The 22,578-nt window shown below is 39.6% G+C and overlaps 1 protein-coding gene across 3 annotated transcripts in view; it reads left to right on the top strand.

Annotated features, from left to right (window-relative positions):
* The window catches only part of BBS9 (Bardet-Biedl syndrome 9), a 453,658-nt gene that overhangs the window by 377,266 nt on the left and 53,814 nt on the right, over positions 1 to 22,578 (top strand). For 2 of the 3 annotated variants that reach the window (XM_089917019.1, XM_089917020.1), the window contains one exon: positions 8,282 to 8,504. In XM_089917019.1, the coding sequence (XP_089773145.1) occupies positions 8,282 to 8,504 (223 nt within the window). Of the gene's footprint in view, positions 1 to 637; positions 866 to 8,281; positions 8,505 to 22,578 lie in introns of those variants that run through there. The other variant, XM_089917021.1, reaches the window with a different exon arrangement.

Genomic DNA, 22,578 nt, shown 5'->3' with positions numbered 1-22,578 from the left:
CTCCAAGTATTCTCAGTAATGAGTCCTTGAAATGAGCATCTATAACTCAGACTCATCAGAGTCAAGTCTGACCATTGTTATGTTTTCAGGGGATGTGGTGTCCCAAGGCCATTCCTAGATGTTAGTTACAGTAGTCTATGCAGGTGCTAAAAGCTTTGACCCATCCAAACTGGCACAAATCATAGTGCTTTTTGATTATGCAGTAAAATCTTATGTAATTGTATACAGCATAGATTATTCACTTGGATAAAGAAGCTGATTTGAATTTTGGTTCCATGAATATGTTAATTGTGACCATAAATTTCCTGGGGAAGACCTCATATGATATTTTCTGCCTAAGGTGATCTGATGAAAATAGATTGAAAGGCACACATGATGAAATGGGAAAAAAGTGGTCTGTAGTATAGTGACCAAGAGCATGGAATTTAGAGCCATACAGTCCTGGATCCCATTACAGCTCTTACTTTTAAAAATTGTGTCATTTGTGGTGAAATGCTTTGCATCTAGCACCTTAGTTGGAAGTTACAATACCAATTTAACAAGATAATTATTTACAAATAATATTTGTAAATTTCTTAGCGTACTTTCTAGTACATAAGAGGTCCTAAACAGTTTTTTCTCTTGTCGTTATTTCTAGTGTCATTATTATTCACAAGAACCAGCCCCCGAAAGATCAACTTTTAGAGACAACTCCCAGAAGTAAGAATAATAGCATGGAATTCAGTAACTACAGTTGCTAAATATGTCTCATTAAATCTAAAAGCACCTGGCAAAGGAAATTATTTTTCTGATTTTTAACTGATAAGGAAACTGAGACCCAGAGACCTAAAATAATTTTCCCAGAGACATACAGCTTGTAAGGAAAGGTGCCACATTTTAGGCTAGGTCTTCCAACTTCTAACCCAGTGCTCGTCTCATGAGCCATGCTGCCTCTTACATGGAAATACATAAGCAAGCATAAGTCATAGCCTGAGATGGTGAATAAGTGAAGGACCAAAGCTGCATGTTAGTCCAGGTAACTAATGACCTCAGGGGAAAAAGCAGCCACGAATTCAGGACTCATTTTCCTGGGCTTCCCTTGTCCCCTGGATCTTGACCTGGTAAGTATTATCTTGTTAGCTTTCCTATACCTTCAAAGAAGTGATTTTGGTATATGTTTTCTCTAGTTATTCTCAGTGGGATAATTGGTCCAAATGATCTAATCTACCATCACCAGAAGCAGGTTTCCCTTGGAATATTCATTATCAATTTTATTTTCCAGTCTTAATATTTTTGTAAGTTGTTTCTGAATAGTGCATGTGACTGGAAACTTTTGCCTGAAGCAGACTTTAATGCTTAGTCAAAATGATTGGCTAGGGACTTGCCTGGTGGTGCAGTGGTTAAGAATCCACCTGCCAGTGCAGGGGACACACGTTTGAGCCCTGATCCGGGAAGATCCCACATGCCATGGAGCAACTAAGCCCGTGCGCCACAACTACTGAGCCTGCACTCTAGAGCCCACGAGCCACAACTACTGAAGCCCGTGCGCCTAGAGCCCATGCTCCGCAACAAAGAGAAGCCACTGCAATGAGAAGCCCGTGCACTGCAATGAAGAATAGCCCCCGCTCGCCGCAACTAGAGAAAGCCCGCGCGCAGCAACGAAGACCCAACGCAGCCAAAAATAAATAAATTTATTTTTTAAAAAATGATTGGCTATGTGGGACATCATTAATGTTTTATAATTGAATACAGCTCTCCAGGATCAGGTTTCATGATAATTCAGGTAATCTACTTGTGTTCCTTCCTCTGTCTATATCTTTGGTGTCAGAATGGGAGTACAGGTCAAATGCAAATTTCTTAGCAAAACGTAACTTAAAAAAAAGTATCAGACTAGCAACCTTGTGTTTTCTGCTTGTACTGCTGCTAAACTCCATGAAGATTGCTTAGCTTCTGTTTCTCAAAAAGGTTTTAGATTTTCATCCAATAGGAAGCAACGTGCTTCATTTTTCACAATGCTGTGTTGATAAGGCTGGCACCATGTTCTACTTTTGGTTAAAATCTGAATGAGATTTTTACAGCTTTTGAATCATGACAATACTGAAGTCCAGTAAATCACTTCAGTTTAAGATTAAAAGATGATGATATTGGGGAGTGCTTCATTTTATTAGTGATGGGTTGAAAAAGTTTAAGCTGATTTTTTTTTTTGCGGTACGCGGGCCTCTCACTGCTGCGGCCTCTCCCGTTGCGGAGCACAGGCTCCGGACGCGCAGGCCCAGCAGCCATGGCCCACGGTTCCCAGCCGCCCCGCAGCACGCGGGATCCTCCCGGACCGGGGCATGAACCCGCGTCTCCTGCATCGGCAGGCGGACTTTCAACCACTGCGCCACCAGGGAAGCCCCTAAGCTGATTTTTTTCAATGTTTTATTTTATAAAAACCACTGAACATAATTTTAAACTCATTAAGATGCCACGTAGGCCATACAGCTTGGTTTCATTTTTAAATTTTATTTTATTTTGTTTCAGGTTCAAAGAGTTATTTTACTCTTCAAAGGTAAATAGCTCAACATTTCAAGCCCTCCTTTGCATGAAGGAAGATTCACTGAATAAAATCTATTCTTCAGAAATAATCTGAACCTAGATAAATCCTGAAAAATTCTTATATCTTCCAAAATATATAATTTACAACTAAAGAACTAAGTTTTATTTGTAAACTTGAACTAAGTTTACAATGACCCTTCATTTGATTATTTTTCCTTATCTTGTATAATTATGATACAATACAAAGTAATAGTAATCATAAGATCAGTCATAAATACCAAAGACTTTTAATTGTGAATCCTTTACATCTGTTCAAGAGGAAATTTATTTCTCTTTAATACAACTTTTTTTCAAGTAAATGAATACGACGCACAGGTCATTTTACCTTCAAATGTATAATGTAAGACGGGCCATTTCTGAGAGTCTTCTCTCCTCAACTGAAACCTGGGATGTGGGTACACAGTCTCCATTTGTTCTTTTACACAGATTTCTTTTTTTTTTTTTTTAACCTTTCCTCTCTCCCTTAGAGTTAACTATGTGCACATTTGGTAACAAATGCTACCATGGCATTGTGTGGTTTTTCCCTATACTACTATAGTTGCAGATGTGGTAGTGTTTCTATTATAAACATAAGTTTGCAGAAGTTTATAATTTGTTTGAATAAAAGTTTAAAGATATTACTCTTGGGCTTCCCTGGTGGCGCACTGGTTGAGAGTCCGCCTGCCGATGCAGGGTACACAGGTTCGTGCCCCGGTCCGGGAAGATCCCACATGCCGCGGAGCGGCTGGGCCCGTGAGCCATGGCCACTGAGCCTGGGCGTCCGGAGCCTGAGCTCTGCAACGGGAGAGGCCACAGCAGTGAGAGGCCTGCGTACCACAAAAAAAAAAAAAAAAAAAAAAATTACTCTTCACATTGGATTCCAATTGTGTATTTGTATTTTCTGATTTAAAAAAAGTAGGATTGAATATACATGCTTATGCCGTAGTATCTTCTGCTTAAGGTTTGAGTGCCTTACCATTCATGTAAAATTGGCATGGCAAATAGTGTTATTCCTGTTTTATGGAGACCTTAGATATACCCTACAGAGATTAAGTGATTTATCTAAGGTCATACAGGGAAGAGGCTGTTGAGGTGAATGAGGTTAAGTCAAAATCCAGAAGCCTTGGGGCAGTTATCTTCAACTCGGCTGTTTTAATTTGCAGGTGGCATGAGAATACTGTTTTAGTTTATTTTTTTCTTTGGTTATTTTGATTGATACCCTAGGAAATTAACTTGACAAACTTGGTCAAACTTTCTGCCTCTTACCGTTTCTGAAAAGCCACTTGCTTATACTGGTTTTTAGGCACAATGACCAGTGGAGACTAGCAGGGCAAGTAGAGCAGGGAAGTCAGAAACTCAGCCATGGCTGTACGGTCTCTGGATAGCAAAAAGCATAGCTCAGTTGACTTCAGGCAGTAGGAGGAACAGGCTAGCAGAGGCTAAGGCCTTGAATTTAAAAAGCTTCCTCATAGAAACAGGGCATCACACTGGTACAGAGAGGCATCTGGGACCAGCATGGCATATAGGAGCCTCCACACAGGCAGGTGAAACATGAAAAGCCATATTGGGGAACGCACGCAGCAGGCAACTTGGCACTGAAGTCAGGCAGCAGGGCTACAGCCTTAGGTCTAGTTCCTTGGAAGGGATTTGGGAGGAGCAAGGCAGCCCAGTCCTTTAAGGAGTGACCCTTTAAGCAGGCTCCCAACGTAGGGGCTCGGGTAGAAGGACTAAGACAAAAGTTGAGTTACCACATGGGGTAGAGCCTAAACCTTGGGAACAAAGCAAAACCCCAATTGTCAATACTAGACTAGATATAGTAAGCACAAAAAAGCCCAGTAAATAAATTAATTTCTAGTAGTGACAGGGGCCATGAAGAAGATAAAACAGAGTAACATGTACATTTAAATTTATTTATGGATTTAGTCACACATTTATAGCTGTAACTTCACACCTACTGTCGTTTTCTAAAAGCCATACATGGGTTAACTGGGACTTTAAGAGTTAAGCTATGGATTTGAGAACTAAAATCATATCAACTATCACCAGAGAACACTTGCTTAGTAGTTTCTTCCCTTTCAGATGGTTTTTAGCACCATTTTACCAAAATTAAGATTTTCTTTTACTCTTGGAATTAGGAGAGGCAATTGATGTTCAAGTGATAAACATCAATTGATGTTCAATTATTAGTACAATTGGTGTTCAACTTTAAAGGATAAAGGTCAGGTATGTGCATATGGGGTGTGTGTGTGTGTGTGTGTGTGTGTTTAGACATTAAAACTGAATATCGGACTTATCAATTTAAGGGCTGTAAATAAAGGTAATGGATTCAAACACCAAAAAGGTGGTTAAAATAGCTTATCTTTAATGTACTTCTCATACTTGAGATTCTAGATTTCCACATAGTTTTGTTTCACATTTTATCAGGCAAGTATGCTACATGGTTGATCAGTGGATTATCACATTGCATTTTTTTTTTAGCGGCACGCGGGCCTCTCACTGCTGCGGCCTCTCCCGCCGCGGAGCACAGGCTCCGGACGCGCAGGCTCAGCGGCCATGGCTCACGGGCCCAGCCGCTCCGCGGCACATGGGATCCTCCCGGACCAGGGCACGAACCCATGTCCTCTGCATCGGCAGACGGACTCCCAACCACTGCGCCACCAGGGAAGCCCTCACATTGCATTTTTAAGGCTCTCCTTTTGTCTCATAAACATTCCTTTTTATTATCATATTTGAGTTTATGTAGCAATTCAGGCCCTCCAGATAATAACCCTGTATTTCAGTAACAATATTTTTGAAGTATTGGCATCATGCCTCATTATATTAAAGAAATATTCATGCCAAATACCTAAACATGACATGGTTTTTGACTTGATCTGCAAGTTGGCAGTAGAAAAGGAAATTCTGTAGTACCTCTATATTAAGTAAATGCCATATCTACTTAAATTATCTAATGTTACTGTAACCTACTTATGAAAACAGTAGTTTGCTTAGATGAATAGTCTATAAAATAGTAGGAACTGTTTTAATGCTGAAATGACCACAGAGCACACAAATGCCAAATTATACACAAAGGATTTTTCCTTCTTATACTCCAGAGGTCGTCATCAGTGGCTTCAAAAACAACTTGAAAATATGTCCTCTCCAATGACATTTGGGTTACTATTTTGTCTTAATTTACCTCTTCCCATTATTATTGAAATACAATTCAATTTTAAATATTTGTCTGGTTTAGGTTTTGATATTTGTATAGAGATGTCTTTGTAGTAACCAGCGGTTTATTATTCTTTAGTGGTTTGGGATAGGAAGCTGTTTTTATAGCCTTTGACATCTCATTTAAAAATAATTAATTCGTTTCCTAATTTGCCGTCTATAATGGGTCAATAGAGTAAAAAATCCTGATGTTGGCAATCAGCGGGAAATTCTCTAGTGGATATATACAGAGCCTGCACTTTGGTCTAAAGAACCAGCTGCTTAAGCCTACAAGGAAGATGTGTGGTGAGTGTGGAAAAGGCCTGAGGCTTAATCATCTGTTTGCTCGTTGTGACCCAGGAGTGTGGTACAGCTGCCAAGAGAGCAGAGGCAACCAGAGGCCAGGCTGGCAGTGAGAACTCCCAGTAAACAGGGGGCGGCTCTTTCCACCCTGCACTCCCATCCCCAGCCTGGTGTCTTGGGGTCAGTTTGGGGTTCTCTAGTTAGCTGTATAAATGTTTAAGTGTTTAAAATTGGAGCTCATTCAAAGACAAGTGGTCAGGATGGAGAGAAAACTTGAAACCATGTTTATGTAAGGAAGAGCTGGAGGAACTGAGGATGTTTATTCTGGAGGAGAGGGTACAGAATTGCTGTCTTCACAGATATAAAGGGCTGTCATGTAGAAGAGAGGTTAGATTTATTCTGCATGGCTCTGGAGGATAGAATAAGGGCCAATGGGGCAGATTTTGGCTCAGTTTAGGAATAGCTTTCTGCTGGTTACACATGTCCCTGAAAGGAATGAACTGCCCCCAAATGTAGTAATTTTGGATCTTGGGGACAAGCATACCTAGGCAGATGGTTGCTACTGTATTCCAGGGAACGTCCCATGAGACTGGACTGAAGATCTCTAAAGTCCTCCCAACGCTAAGATCCTAGTTCACCATCTCTCCATCCAGCAAACACGTTTCTTGACCAAGCACAGTGCTAGGGGTGCGGAGACCTCCAGGCACTGGAGAAACCAGGCATGCAGACGGTGGCCACTGCACAGGGTGAGGAGTACAGTGATGGACCTGGTTGTGTGAGGTCTCAGAGTCCTGGAGAGGGCCCACGAATGCGATGCTTGGATGGCAGTGCCTGAGCTGAGTTGTAAGTAGTAGTTGGCCAGGTAACAAGTGGAGATAGGGCATTGCAGCAGGAGGGCAGAGCATGTGTAGAGGCCAGGGCGAGATTGTGGGTGCAGATGGACAGGGAGAGAATAAAACGGAGCAGGAGCTGGAGCAGAAAGTGCCTTATATGCTAAACTGAGCATTTGGCTTTAGGAGTTGAAGTTTAGGAATAATGTAATCCGATTTGCATGTTTGAAAGGTGGCTCAGCTGATAAGGTTGAGGATAGAGTGGTACCAACAGTGAAGTCACCCAGGGGCTCCTCTCTGAGTCTCAGGTTACTCACCCCTTATGTGAGGGGCTTGGACTATTCTGTAGTATTCTATGAGGATAGTCATTCAGTATCATCCTTTATAATTTCACTTTGCTTGTCAAGCCTGTGGTGTTCTAAGTCTCACCAGCCTCTGGGTACAAATGCAATCACATTGGTGATAATACCCAGATTTCATTCACACTTCTCTATTTTGCTGCTTCAGACCTCCAGACCCCCTGAAACTCATATCCAGTTATCTCTGGGGCCCCCTGGGGATGTCCGATTGGAGAGCATAAGCAGACCCCTCCCGCTTCTCATTCTGTTGTTATCTGAACCCACCTGATGGTGGTGCTTCCTCATGCCAATCCTCTGTGATGACACCGCGGTCCCTGCCCACCATAGATATCCCTAGAATTACGGCTTGCAGGGTGCTAAGGTGACACTGCACTCCTCATGGTCTTCACTGCAGCCCAGCCACACTGTTCCCAGCAAATGGGGGTAAACGGCTCACTTCCTCACTTCATGTCACTTTTGGTCACCTGGGCATGGGAGTGGGGCTGGGTAGGCTTGTGTCTCCCAAAATCCCTCTTGACAAAGCTCCTCTGGTTTTGGCCTACAAACCCAAGGCTGTGGAACCAATAAGTGAGAGAGACATCAGGGTTTTCTCTCCCTTCCAGTTTCCCCCAGTCTCTCCTTGTCCTGGCTGGTTCTCCTTCAGCAGCAAAATGAACTATAATCCTAGGGCTTCACTCTCTGGATCATCAAACATACATACACCTGAGATGATGATGATTATCATGCCTGGCACAGGGCTAAAAGCTTCTCATATACCATCTCATTTAATCACCCCAACCCTTGGAGATACATATTATTGGTATCCTCAGTTGTACATGAGGATGAGGCTAAGAGGAATTAAGTAATGTACTCAAAGTCAAACAATTGACAGAGCTAGAATTTAAAACCAGACTGGTCTGGAATATTCCAGGCACCAAGCTCTTAACAAGTCCCCAACAGTGGGACATAAAAACACTCATAATCTTATAACTTGATTAACAGTAAAGTGCTTACTTTGCTCATTTGTCATCTATGCATAAATTCCAAATTGGCTTTTGCATCCAGGGCTGGGAAGAAACGGTGGATGCTGCTATTTCCCACCTTTTGAAGACCTGCCTATCGAAGAGTTCCAAGGAGCAGGCTTTGAACCTCAGCAGCCAGTTGAGCATACCCAAAGACACAAGCCGATTGAAGAAACATATCACCTTGCTGTGCGATCGATTAGCCAAAGGTGGACGTCTCTGCCTAAGTACTGATGCAGCAGCTCCGCAGACCATGGTCATGCCAGGTAAGAGCTCCATTCATGCTCCCAAAACACAACTGTACTTTGGCCAAATTAAAGGAATGTGCCTGTGGTTGTACTTGGGGTTTACATTTCATATTAAAGTGATGATAGCCAAGAAAATTACTTTCACGTTTCCCCTTAGATATCCCAGGGTAACCACTTGGATAAATATTCTTGGGGTATTTGCTTGCTAGACATTTCTAGAATGGTATGTCTTTTTTCTTCCCTCTGCTTTTAAATATATGATCCATTTTGTTTTGCTTCTAACCAATAAAAAGTGGATTAGAGAATAAAACTATTTTTAAGGAAAATTTTACTAAATGTGATCTCACGATACCATATTTCATAAATGTAAATAGGATAATACAAGCAGCTAATATAGTCCAGATGAGTCCCATCCCTTCTGCTGTTTTCCTGGTTGTGGTCACCAGAATAAGGGGGAAGAGACAAAGAAAAAGACTGGAGATCAGGAGACATGAGCAGGCTTCAAGGCTGAGGCCTCTATGTGTCAGGGGGAGAGAGATCCAGGTTGCCCAGACCTGGGCAGTCAGTGATGACCATGGGCATCCAAGTCAGCCCTTCCCACAGTCAGAGGGGCTGAGCCGTCAATAGCGCTGCATTCGGTCCTTTAGAGGCCGCAACTCCCAAGTCCCGCTTAGCTCTACTTAGTGTCTCTCTTTATGGCAGCAGCAAGGAGCATAAGTAAGTGAATTTATTAAACGCAGCAGCGGTAGCATCTATTTCCTCCTAAAGCAAGGACCATAGTATGGGAAGTGGTGTGGAGTTTTTCATCTTCCTCCTTACATGCGTTTCGTACACTTACTGCCCGCCCCCCCATGCTGATGTTACTGCTCATATGACCTGGATATGTTTCTTAACTTTCCAGAGTCTAGTTTCTCCTTTCAAAGTGGGTATAATAATGCCTTCCTTGTTGCTAGGGCATTATATGTTTGTAAAGCACCTAGCACAATTCTTGGAACAGAGGTACACTCAAAAAATTCAAACTATAATTATTACCATTGTACGGATGTATGCATAATTCACCTTATAAATTTGGGGTGGAGAGAACGGCTGGCTTGGGACCATGGGATTCTGTACTCTATGGTTTGAAAATTTTTTTGCCTTAATCATACACAGGCAGAACCTAACTTTCATTCCAAAGTAATATTTCTAATATGGCATCTCAGAATAGAATTGCCTTCCTGCTTAGAAACAGTTCTAATAGTTTGTCTTAATTTAGGTCTTCTTCATCTTGCCCTTGTTAACATCCTCCTAACTGGTTCTTGGGCCTCAATTCATCCTTCTCTGTCCACTGTTAGGATGATTTTCCTAAGAAATAAATATGTAGGCTTAATGAGATAGTAAATGAAAAATATCCACTATAATCAGCAATCAGTATATGGCTCTCCCTCCTTTCTTGCCAATTGGAGAAACAAAGGAGGCTTGAGGGAGAAGGCCAAATACATAAAAGGGAAAGCTTAAAAAGAGATGGACTGACCCCCTGATTGGCTGGTGTGTTTGTCAGTGCAGGCCTTGGTAGCCCTGCCTTGTCTTCCCCACGTCCTTGTTGGAGCCGCTTTGGGAACAGCCACTGGGAGTCCGGTGGCATTGCTGTGAGCAAACACCTGGACACCTGGAGAGAAACGATGCTTCTTTAGTCACATTTATTGATTATAGAACTTTAGACATTTGTTTAAATAACTAGATTTGGAAGCAACTTCAGGGTTGTGTCCTTAGAAACCCTTGATGTAAAATTTCTGAATGTTTGGAAGGAAGAGGCAGAGGAAAGAGGAAGAGAAGGAAGGGAGGGAGAAATGAAGGAAGGTGGAAAATGTGTTTGTCCACAAACCAGGAATCTGGAAGCCAAGTGTGTGCCTGTCACACTAGTCTAGCCGAGTTCATCCCGTTGGAGAGATTGAGGCTGTGCGTATTTGTCGCGGTCATAATTGCTTGCTTTTACTTAATGATGACCCACTTTTTGACTTTAGTTGAGTGACTCTCCCTCCCACCTGCCGTATCCAATCATGATAGCGAGTTCTTAAAATTTGTTAAATCAGTGCTCTTCATCATTACCATGCTCCATTATTGCCTATAATACCTTTCCTCCATAGAGCTCAAATTTTTCACATACTTATTTCTGTACTTAACATGTTTTTGAGGTAGAAGAAACATGTAGAATTATTGCTGTTTTACAAATAGAAATGGAGCTAAGGAAAGCTAAATATCTTTCCCAGAGTTACATGGTTACCGGAAGGGTTAGGTCTAGAATCCAAATCTTGTAGCGCACTGTGCTTCCCTCTAGACCACACAGACCACACGGTACAAATATATTTCTAGCCAGAGCCTCCTCCTGTGTGAGCTATTCTTGATCTGGCCTTGTTTTCACTTAAATTGGCCTAGGATTGTGGGAGGGAAAGGGCAGAAATTTCACACAGTCTCTTTTCTTTGCTATGAGGAATATAATAAGGATTTACCCTGTATTTGCTTTGTGCTTAATTTTTATTATCTCAGTAGGTGACATGGTACCATTATTACAGAGATTATTTCTGAGTTATTTCTGCTTCAAACCAGTAGTTGTGAAATTTCTGATGTTTAGCTTTAGTAGTTGTTTCAGAATATGTGAAGGTAAAGTGGCATATTAGAAAGGAGTAGATTACTGAACACATAAGCATACAAGCATTTTTCACAGACATGATCTTTTTTTAATAGCTGGGCAGGAACTCAGAAATCATCTGGTTTACTTCCCTCTCTTAACAGCTGAGGTAACGAAGGCGCTAGGAAGATGAAGTGACTTAGTGGTTGATGTTAAAAGGCAGGGATGTGTGTAATTTTACCATGTTCCCTATTAAATTGCAGATGGATCTCAGAATAAAAAACTCTTGGTCTTCTCTAGCCTCATGACTTTATGAACCCAGCACCTTGGATGTGCCCTTTCTTTGCTCCAGTAAAGGCCATGATGACAACATCCTCCCTGGCGTCCAGAATTTGACAATCTTTCCCACTGGGAATTACCTTATGGACTTCTTTGCCTCACATTTCTCCTGCTTGCCTTTATCAACCTTCAGCTTCTCTATCAGGATTTAGCCTAATCTTTATTGGGTATTCTTTTTATTACAGAACCATCAAACTTCTATTTTTCTTATCTGTACCTCTGTATTCACATCTTTCAGCTGGGGAATATTGCATTTTCATTAAATGTCTTTTTTCTAATCTCAGTGGTATGTATTCTACCCTTAGAACAAGAGTTACAGAGGGCCACCAGGGTAGTGTTTTAAAAAAAATATGAATGTGAATGCCTTTAGTTGCCTAGCTGGCTTTCTCATACTTGTTTGTTACTTGCTGCAACCCTGCAGGTGCTTGAGGCTGAGGTTTACCTTAGATTGCTAGAGTGATTAAAGTATGGAAGGTTCGAGACTAATTGGTATCAGAAGAAGACTACCTGAAACTGGAACCAACATTTCATTGTTTTCATTAGGAAAACAAAAGATTTGTTTGAAAAAGAGTAAAGTTAAAATCAACAGTAAGTTTATCATATATTTGCCAGAATTTATGTTATGCCTGCAATTTTGTGCCAATTCTTAGAGACAGCGATGAAGAAGTTGCGTGAGGTTTTTGTTTTTGCTTTGTTTCTGGTATGATGATGGACACTCAAATTTGGCCTAACTAGCACCTTCACAGAGAAGGTAATTTTTAGGAAAAAATATTCCAAGGCACTACCCATTTTCCTAGGGATCTTTCTTTGATCTGCAAACCATTTTCTTCAGAAACATCTATCATGTCATCATTCTAGCCAATTTTCTTCTCTTCATTGTTAACTGGACCAATTGCCAGATTTTCTTTTTTTTTTTTTTTAACATCTTTATTGGAGTATAATTGTTCTACAATGGTTTGTTAGTTTCTGCTTTATAACAAAGTGAATCAGCCATACATACACATATATCCCCATATATCCTCCCTCTTGCGTCTCCCTCCCACCCTCCCTATCCCACCTCTCTAGGTGGTCACAGAGCAAGGAGATGATCTCCCTGTGCTATGCGGCTGCTTCCCACTAGCTATCTGTTTTACATTTGGTAGTGTATATATGTCCATGCCACTCTCTCACTTCATCCCAGCTTACCCTTCCCCCTCCCCGTGTCCTCAAGTCCATTCTCTACATCTGCGTCTTTATTCCTGTCTTCAATTGCCAGATTTTCTCCGGTACTGTCCTTGCATGTGATACAAGCGGTTCTCTAACAACACTTTAACTGCATTGCATCTTGCATCATTTGCAAGGTTTGTAATTTCCCTCTGCAGCCCATTTATGCTGTATTTGCAACAGTTTCCAACAGTTGGTGAGAGATGAACCAATACAGACAGTTGATAGCAGATGGGGATTCCTCTAGTGTTAAATGTGGAAAGATACTGGAGTAGAGACTAATTTTATAAGTGGCCAGTTAGTTTTTGAGTGAATATCTTTGTATTATGCTTTTGCTTTTTTATGATTACAATTGGGATAATTAGAGCATCTATAAGTAGGAGAATCCCCCCCTCCCCAAAATTATGTATGTAAGAATTTAGAAGGTGCTAGCCTGAATTCTGATCTCATGTGCTAATGTGGCATTTCAAAGCAATGGAGAGTGGACAAGGTGAATTAATTGAAAAATGTTTCTGGGAACAGGCCAACCATTTGGAGAAAAAATAGATTCCCTAGCCCATTCTGTGTGCCACGATACATTTCAGATGGATAAGAGATGTAAGTGTAAAAAAAAAAAAGGAAACACAACAACACAGAATGAAATAGAGGTAGATACATAGACATGGAGGTGCAGGATAAGTCTTTCTAAGTAAGTCAGTAAAGGCAGAAAGCAAAAGACAGAGCTTCAGTGATACACGTCTCAAAATCTGGTCCAGAAGCATATAAACCGAGATGTATGTTAATGATAATTATCCTGGGTGCCACAGTTATAGGTGGTGTCTGAGTGTCCTCCTGCTATTTCTCTTCCATATAATGTGTACATTTTCGTACAAATAACGAATATAACTTTTGTAAAAAGAGACTGTGATAGAAAATGCCAACAATAAAATGACTATAGTTGTATCAGAAATGGTGGTAAGGAAAAAACAAGGACTGGTGTCATAAATCAGGAAATTAATGACTTTTATGTTATTCAAGGGCAATGACCTGTATTTATGGGGCCTGTTTGTATTTCAGTTCTGATAAACAAACCCAAGTACTTTGCAGGACTTTGTGCAGCTAGTTTATGGATTCTGCCTCCTTCCTACCTCTGCCTCTCCTCTCCAGAAGTAGGCCAAATCATGCAAGATATTGATCTCTGAGCACTTTTTTAACCTTTTCCCAAGTGGCTACATAATTGCTAAATTGGGTGAACACTTTGCCTATAACCCCCTTGACTGCTCTGCAGCCTTTTTCAGTAAGACCATTTCCTTCTTAAAACGTTTTCATTCCTTGGCTTCTCTTTTACTGTTGGAAACTGTTCCTGGCCCCCGCAGGCTTATCTTTTCCAGTCTGCTTTATGCCTTCTTGTTACATTTTGTCTCTTGACTATTGGTGTTCCATCTTTATGCTCTCCTGGACGATCTGATCCAACTACCACCTGAATTCCATGTGCCTCTAAATTTGTACCTTTCTGTCTGGTGTCTTCCAGGTTTCACATGTCTCCATTAGTACCCCACAGTCCTCTTCAATTCCACATGCCTGAATGAAACTCATCTCCTACGGTGTGCCTGATCTCAGTCGATGATATTACCCAATGCCCAGGCCAACGTCCTCAGAAACAATCTTGAGTCTGTTTCCTTTCCTCTCCATGTTCAGTCAGTTACGAAAACCTGATGGTAGCACCTCCCAAATATATCTCTTTTCACTGTCCACATTGCCATTACATTACTAATGCTCTTATCTCCTATTCAGACTACTAAAATGACCTACCAATAGTCTTCTTGTATTAAAAATCCTCTTTTATTTTTAGTACTACCATCAAAAGCAAACAACTTATGAATGTTCATAGAAACATTATAATCAAAAAGTGGAAACAATCCAAATATTCCTCAAATGATGAATGGATAAATAAATATAGTGTATCCATACAGTGGAATATTCTTTAGCAATAAAAAGAACTACAACATGGATGAACCTTCAAAACATTATGCCGAGTAAAAGAAGCCAGTCCAAAAGACCATATATTATGATTCCATTCATATGAAATGTTCAGAATAGGCAAATTCATAGAGATAGAAAGTATGTTAGTGGTTGCCTAGGCCTGGGGGTGAGGTTGGCATGGGGAAGTGCATAGTGATGGCTAATGGTATGGATTTTCCTTTCTTGTAGCTAAATCTGTATACATCCATAATGAATTTATACTTTTCCATGAATATGAGTTTCTTTGGAAAAACAGGGATATGGGTATGTTACTTCTCTGCTTGAAAATATTCCACAGGTGTTACCTACCACAGTAAATCAAAAATTCTAAGCCTGAAATACAATGCTCCTTACTAAATAGACCCACATTATCCTTCTACCCTTATATTCTGTACTTTCTTCCTTAAAATCCTTTACTAATACTGAATTTCTCAGTATTTTCCAAATACACCATGCTTTGTAAGCTTCTATACTTTTAAATAGTTTCTTTGACTTAGAGAGTCAGTCTTTAGCTGGTGGTAAAATTACCACTAATTTCTGAAGACCCAGAAGAAATGATATTCCACAAAGCATTCGTTGGCCTTCCTGGCACTACTTGTTCTTCCGTGCTTCCCTGGTCTCTGGTCATATGGCTTTTACAGTACTTATTGTAGGGTACCATTGTTTAATATTTTTATTTCATCCCTTACCACTGTATTAGTTTGCTAGGGCAAACTAATAACAAAATACCACAGGCTGGGTGGCCTAAACAACAGAAATTTATTTTCAATCACAGTTTTGGAGGCTGGAAGTCCAAAATCAGGGTGCTCATGGTTTTGGTTTCTCCTGAGGTCTTTCTCCTTGGCTTGCAGATGGCCACCTTCTCTCTGTGTCCTCACATGGCCTTTTTCTCTGTGCATGCACACTCCTGGTATGTCTTCCTCCTCTTATAAGGACACTAGTACTTTTGGGTTGGGGCCTCACCCTCATGACCTCATTAACCTTAATTACCTCTTTAAAAGCCCTATTTCCAAATACAGTCATACTGGGGGTTAGGGCTTCAACCTGTGAATTTTGGGGAGGACATAAGTCAGTCCATAATACCTCCAGATAGAAAGTAAGTGCATGAAAGACTCAATATATTGATATATTGTATTCTTTTTTGTGAGCACAGCATCCTACTTATGCCTGGTATATATATAGTTGATGCCCATCATATCTTTTTTAAATTTCTTATTTTGAAATAATTACAGACTCACAGGAAGATGCAAAAATACTACATAGAATCCCACGTACCCTTCATCCAGCTTTCCGTAATGGTGATATTTCATAGACTGTAGTATAGTATCAAAAATAGGAAACTGACATTGGTCTACCTTATATTTTAGAATGAATCAGTGGAGCTGTTTCGAAAGAGGCTAAGTCTTGAAGTAGGTGTGAATTTTAGTCTTTTAGAAAGGATAGTGGCAGATATTATAGATAGAGTTGGTGATCTAAGCAAGGAGATACGGGTCTGTAAGTAAACTGGTTAAGTTTCAGATTAGAAATTCAGTTTGGTAGATCAGTAAGCATCCTTTTTTTTTTTTTTTTTTGCAGTACGTGGGCCCCTCACTGTTGTGGCCTCTCCCGTTGTGGAGCACATGCTCCGGACGCGCAGGCTCAGCGTCCATGGCTCATGGGGCCTAGCCACTCCGTGGCATGTGGGATCTTCCTGGACCAGGGCACCAACCCGTGTCCCCTGCATCAGCAGGCAGACTCTCAACCACTGTGCCACCAGGGAAGCCCAGTAAGCATTTTTTGATATAGGAACTTGAAAAGCTGGATAAAAGAGATTGAGCATGATGCAAATGGTGATGGAAGCTATTAAAGATTCTTAAGCTATAAGTGATTTATGAAAAAACAGTGTTTTGTTCAATTTAAAAAATGGTTTAAAAAACAAAACAAAACAAAAATAACCCCCAGTGTTTTAGAAATACTAATCTGATGGTGGTATGCAGGATAGAGAGAAGTATGAAGAATAGGGATGAATATAGATAGTTCATCAAGTTCTTTAGTTGCCATTGATGGAAATGATTAAGTTTGTAATTTTGTTATGAATAATGTGCTTCATTTCAAATACAGTGAGCTTGAGATGATTAAGATGCATCCAAGAAAAGAGATATGTCAATAGCTGGATCTGAGAGATTTGAGTTGAAGGGAAAGATTAAAGCTTGAAAGTAGATTTTAGTATCCTCAGCTTAGAGGTCATCATTGCAACTTTGCAATTGGATGAACCCTTTGGTAGTGAAGGCAGAAGCTGGGGAACACTGGATTTGGGACTTATCTGCAGAGCCAGACAAGAGGTGGATTCTACAGGGAGGAAGTGAATTTCAAGGAATTCCCAGAAGAGGTTGTGTCAGTACTATAAAGGACAGAAGAAGGTCAAGGAAAGATCCTTCTGTAACTGGACGGAACAGTATAGGAAGGCAGATAGAAAAAGAAGTAAATAGGCTATGATCAAGGTTTTTATTTCTTTTCTTTTTCTTCTCTTTAGAAAAGATATTTTGAGATGTTTGAAGGTCAGGGGATGGTGGCAAGATGAGAGTGCTAAAATCCAACATTCATGTTAAATGGGAAGGTTTGAGGAGGCAGAGGAATAATCTAGAATACAGGTAAACTGAAAAGAGTTAGTATTTGAGAAGAGAAAAAAATGAGAACCCAGATATAAATTGGAAGTGTAGGGAGGTTTAAAGAAAAGAAAGTTTAATGAAGTCCAGCCACATGAGCTTTGGAGAAATAGAGTTTTATAATAATCTGTGAGCAAGAAGGGGTGAATGGTGAGGTGGTAAATTAAGGTTGATTTGCCGTAGCTGCTGTGGGAGGGGCAAGCTCAACCATTTAGCAATTGTGCAGCTACTTATTCTTCTGGAGCCATAGTTTCCTCACTTGAAATATTGAGGTAGCACCACCTTGTTTTGAAATAACACACTGTTTCAAAATTGTTTTGAAAATCAAACTATATTGTTATAAGTAAAGAAAGCATTCAGTTTTTAATAGGATGGTCATAATTATCCATTGTAATAGGGAGTCCATACTGGGATGAATAAAGGTTAGTGGAAGAATATTTGAATCCAGGATTAGAGTTGTATTTGGGAGGAGAAGCAATTAGGAGTAACTATCCGGGAAGGCCTATCATCAAAGACCTAATAGAATAACATTCTCCCTGTGTGTACTTAGCAAATACTTGTTGCTAGACAAGCTGGCTGGTAACTAATTAGAATGTGATGACCAAAGCCCAGTTTCTTGGAAGTAGGGCTATTAATACAGGAATAGAATACCAGGGGAGTTTGAGGAATTTCCTTCTCTACAGATGTTTAAACTAATACAGATAGTCAACAGTCTAAAGATAATTTGGGAAAAATCCTGCCTGAAAGTAGGGGGGATGAATTAAATAAGTTTTAAAGTGCATCACTATTTCTATTTCTTTAGTTGTGTCATATGAACAAATATATAAAATGTACATTTTAACCCTCATCCAGCTGTAAATGTGAGCTGTCTTTTCTTTGGACTATTCTCATATGAAGTATTACAGTAGAAACCCTAACTCTGTGTAATTTTCAATATCCTTAAAAATTACATAGGTTGACCAAAAGAAAGAGTATCTTTGTAACACTGGAGCATCCATGAGGAAGATATTTATGTCTGAGGCTTTGTAAGATATCAAAAATAACTTTTCTCACATATTCGATAGACATTTGGGACTATTTTATCTTCAAATGGGAGGATGAAAGAATTTGTATTTATTCCAGCCGCTGTTGGTTTGAAGGGATTTCTACAAATTCAATTTGTAAAATTTTTTTCTAGTTTTCTTCCCCTCAACTTCTACCCCTGCCCAAACTTCTGCTATCTCAGTGGGTCTGCCTTCAATAGTAAGGTTTCACTGGTTCACCTCAAAATTGTAGTAAATACACATCCTGTTTTCTTCCCTTCAACTTTTACTCCCAATACCTGCTGTCTCTCTGAGGAATTCAATCTTCAACAATAAATTCTCTGCTTTCAGTGTAAGTTCAGGAATATTATTAAAGTTGTATTTATTGTTTTTCATTTTCCTTTAGACTTTAGGGTGCCTGGATAAAGTATTTCAAGTGCTTAAAAGCAACTCACCAACCAGTTACTCATGTGAGAAGGTCACTAAAACTTATTTTATATCACTTAAAATATATGCATAATGAGAAAATCCACAGATAGATGGGGCAGACCCAGTGATTTGGCCTACTCCTGTGGCTTAGTCATTTTTAATTTTGGTCAAAATACCTGGCCTAACCTCAGAATGGCATTCTGCTTCTGACACTGCACAGACGCCCACAAGGGAAAGGTGATGTTCTTGCAGTTTGAACTGCTGAATGAAGTCAGGTCTGAGCTGCTGGCCTTTAAAAAAAACTTTTCCTACTAAACTTAAAAAAAAATTTTTTTAGTGTGTTTATTCAAATAAATTGTTGGAATAATTAGCCCCTTCTGATTTATGTGTAATGTGGTTATTTCTTAAACAATTTAAAATTAAAATGAAAAACTATTATAGCTGGTGGTTCTCGGAGCATATAATCTGATTCTGAAAAGTAAAGCACCTTTAGTTGTACTTCTCTGTACAATATGTCTCAACTCTGTATGTTTTCTAAAATGTAGCTTTTTGTTTTTAAAATGTTTAATTTTTTATTTAAAAATAAACATTTTGGTTAGTTAGAATTTTTGTATTTCTTTCACGTCTACTTTCTGAGCCATACTCCATGCCATATGGAAAATGTTACTGAAAAATAAAGTGATGTCACTCTCTAGCTTCAGGAGCTGTGATTTATGCTAATACCGATAGGATGATTTTTATTTGGTACAGGTATTTGCATATTGGTTGTTCTAAGATATTTTTGGCTTTTTTTTTTTGTTGTTAAAAAGTAGGCTTGGAAGTGACTGTAAGCATAAAACGAGAAGCAAATACATTGTACTAGTGAGTAGTGTGGCGAGGGATACAGGGCTCCAGCTTACTAGTATCCTAGTTATAAGCAAGTGCCAAGGCAGATACCAAGGGTTCTGGTGTGAAGTCTGGTGGGTTTCAATGAAAAAATAAAGTTGGATGCAGCACACTTTGTCACTGGGACATTTAGTCAGTATACTTATGCAGATAAGTTACCTGATGTTGTTATCTGTTTTTATTATTTATTTATTATTTTCATAAATTAATTATTTTATTTATTTATTTTTGGCTGCGTTGGGTCTTCGCTGCTGTGCACAGGCTTTCTCTAGTTGCGGCAAGCGGGGGCTACTCTTTGTGGGCTTCTCATTGCGGTGGCTTCTCTTGTTGCAGAGCATGGGCTCTAGGCACGTGGGCTTCAGTAGTTGTGGCACGTGGGCTCAGGAGTTGTGGCTCGCGGGCTCAATGGTTGTAGCTCATGGGCTGTAGAGCGCAGGCTCAGTAGTTGTGGTGCACGGGCTTAGTTGCTTCGCAGCATGTGGGATCTTCCCAGACCAGGGCTTGAACCCATGTCCCCTGCACTGGCAGGTGGAATCTTAACTACTCCACCAGGGAAGCCCTGTTTTTATTTTTTTAAGAGATTAAAAAAATAATCTCTCCTTTCAAAATTAGATAAAACATGAGTGCTATAATTTTTAAAACTTAACATGTTAACTCATGGAAAATCATTGATAATTTATACACTTTATAAATTTATAAATTATGTACTTCATCCATCATTTCCGTTAGAAAACACATCATATAACAAGCCAAGATTGAGACCCCCCAAGTGAAATTGTTGTTGAGTACTTACTATGTTTCAGGCACTGTTGTAGGTACTAGAGGCACAGTGATAAACTGGACAAACAATTCCTGCCCTCGTGGAGCTAACATTCTGGCATCAGACAGTCAATATATAGAAAACCAAATTTTAGACAATGAAAATGCCAAGCAGCAAAATAAGTCAGAGTAAGGGGAAAGAGTGCCAGCTATAAACCATTTGTGCCCGTGTCTTTCTTATGACTAAAGCTTCTTTCTCTTTTCCTTCATTTAGTGAAATGGAAGGATGGTGTATTTTATTATTTGAGACAGATTCTTTATGTGACTAGTTAAAATAATTCTGTTTGGTTATATAATTTAGTTTAGTTTATTACTATTACTATTATTCGGGCACTATAATTTTCAGAGTTTTCTGATGAAAGAATGTGTTTCAATTTCCAGAAAAAGAAGCCAAAGTAATTCTTTTTAAAATAAAATTTTATTGAAATATGGTTGATTTACAATGTTGTGTTAGTTTCAGGTGTACAGCACAGTGATTCAGTTTTATATATATAAATTCTTTTTTAGAACAAAGTAATTCTTGAGAAATTTTCCTAATAAATTTGATAAAATATCTGTAGTGATCATTAAAACACTTTGTACCATAAAAACAATTTTCATATTATTTTTGTCATATCTTTGAGTTTATTCTTATTTTTGTGTTAGATCATCAGTCATTATTGTCTACTCTCTGTTGACATTAGCTTTCTAAACTATGACATCTCTGAGGGCAGAGACTGTCATTCATTTCCATACCCTAGAATCTACACAGAAGGTGCTCAGCATATCCTTGTGAGACTGATTTGAATTGAACCATTTACCTGAACATTATCTCCTCCCTTTTCTGATTTCACATCACTCAGTTCTCTTTTCCTCTGTACCCCCGCCTTCCATCACCCCCACTCCACCTCCGTCTGCTCCTCCGTTCCCTTTTTGCTCTGCCTTGTGGAACCCCATGGATTTCTAACCTAGTTTCCTTATCAGTTTCCAGCCTGAGTAAATCTTTGGCTTTCCTTGGATCTGCTCTGGGACCGGAAATAGTTGCTAATATTAATCATAAAACTGACCCAGCTGCTTCTATCTTCTTTCATGCTGTGTAACTTCACCTGGACCCTCCCCTGCTAATTAGAATGCTATTAACATGTTTTTGATTGATTTCCCGCCTTATTTTCAACAGAAGTTAATCCTTGTCATTTTACTCAAGATCCCACCTCTTCTCCAAACTGAGCAGAAGGCATCCTCCTGCTATACCATGAAGATCAAGACTGTCAAAGCAAACTCTGCTTCCCATCAGTTTATTTCAGAATTTCTTTTGTAATTTTATTCATTATTTGTCTTTCTGTTCTTTCTCAGAAGAAGACACACTTGATTTTAGGATTAAACTCAGACATCTTACTTTGGCCTACAGGACTCTGCTTCCTTTCTCTCCATCCAGTCCTCTACCAGCAATTCCCCACAATTCCTCTTGCTCTCTCTGCTTTAGCCACACAAGTCTCCTTTCAGTTCCACTCATCAAACTTTTCCTTGTCTCTGGTCTTTGCATATGATCGTCCCTTTGTCTTGAATACTGTCCTCTATTTACCCCCAAACTTTTACCTGCCACAGATACTCATGCTCACCAGCTAATTTATATCCATCCTCAGGTCTCAACTTATAGGTCACTTTCCTGTAAGAGTTTTTCTATGACCCTTGTTATTCTCACACACGGCCTCTTGGACTGTTTCTTCAGAGCATAAAGCATAGTTCAAAATTATATGTTCATTATGGGTTTATTTAATATTTTCCCCACTATACTATAAGTTTCATGAGGAGAGAAACAATGTCTGTGTTATTCACTACCGTATACTGCTCAGCTCAGCGCCTGCCATGTAACAAGTATCCCAAAGACAGTTAATGATTGAATTGCCTCCTCTCCTGTATTCTTGTTTCCTCAGGGACCTTGTAGCCCCATATTCATCACACTTGAACCATTTGCCTTTTATTTTCTGGTGTTGCTTTCTCATTTCTAAACTTTGCTCAGTTTTCACTCTGTTACATTACATTGACTATCTTCTTTTTCTTCTCCTCCAGACTTATACCAATTATATTGTGGTCTCTTAAATATAAATTTGGGATGAAGCTAATAGCAGTATCTGTAAATAATTCATCTTTGGTATAGGGAA

Source organism: Delphinapterus leucas, chromosome 9 (assembly GCF_059928025.1).
Source record: "Delphinapterus leucas isolate spDelLeu-1000000601 "Yukka" chromosome 9, BTC_Dleu_Yukka2, whole genome shotgun sequence".
NCBI classification, from domain to species: Eukaryota; Metazoa; Chordata; class Mammalia; order Artiodactyla; family Monodontidae; genus Delphinapterus; species Delphinapterus leucas.
This window is presented reverse-complemented; position numbering and strand designations above follow the sequence as displayed.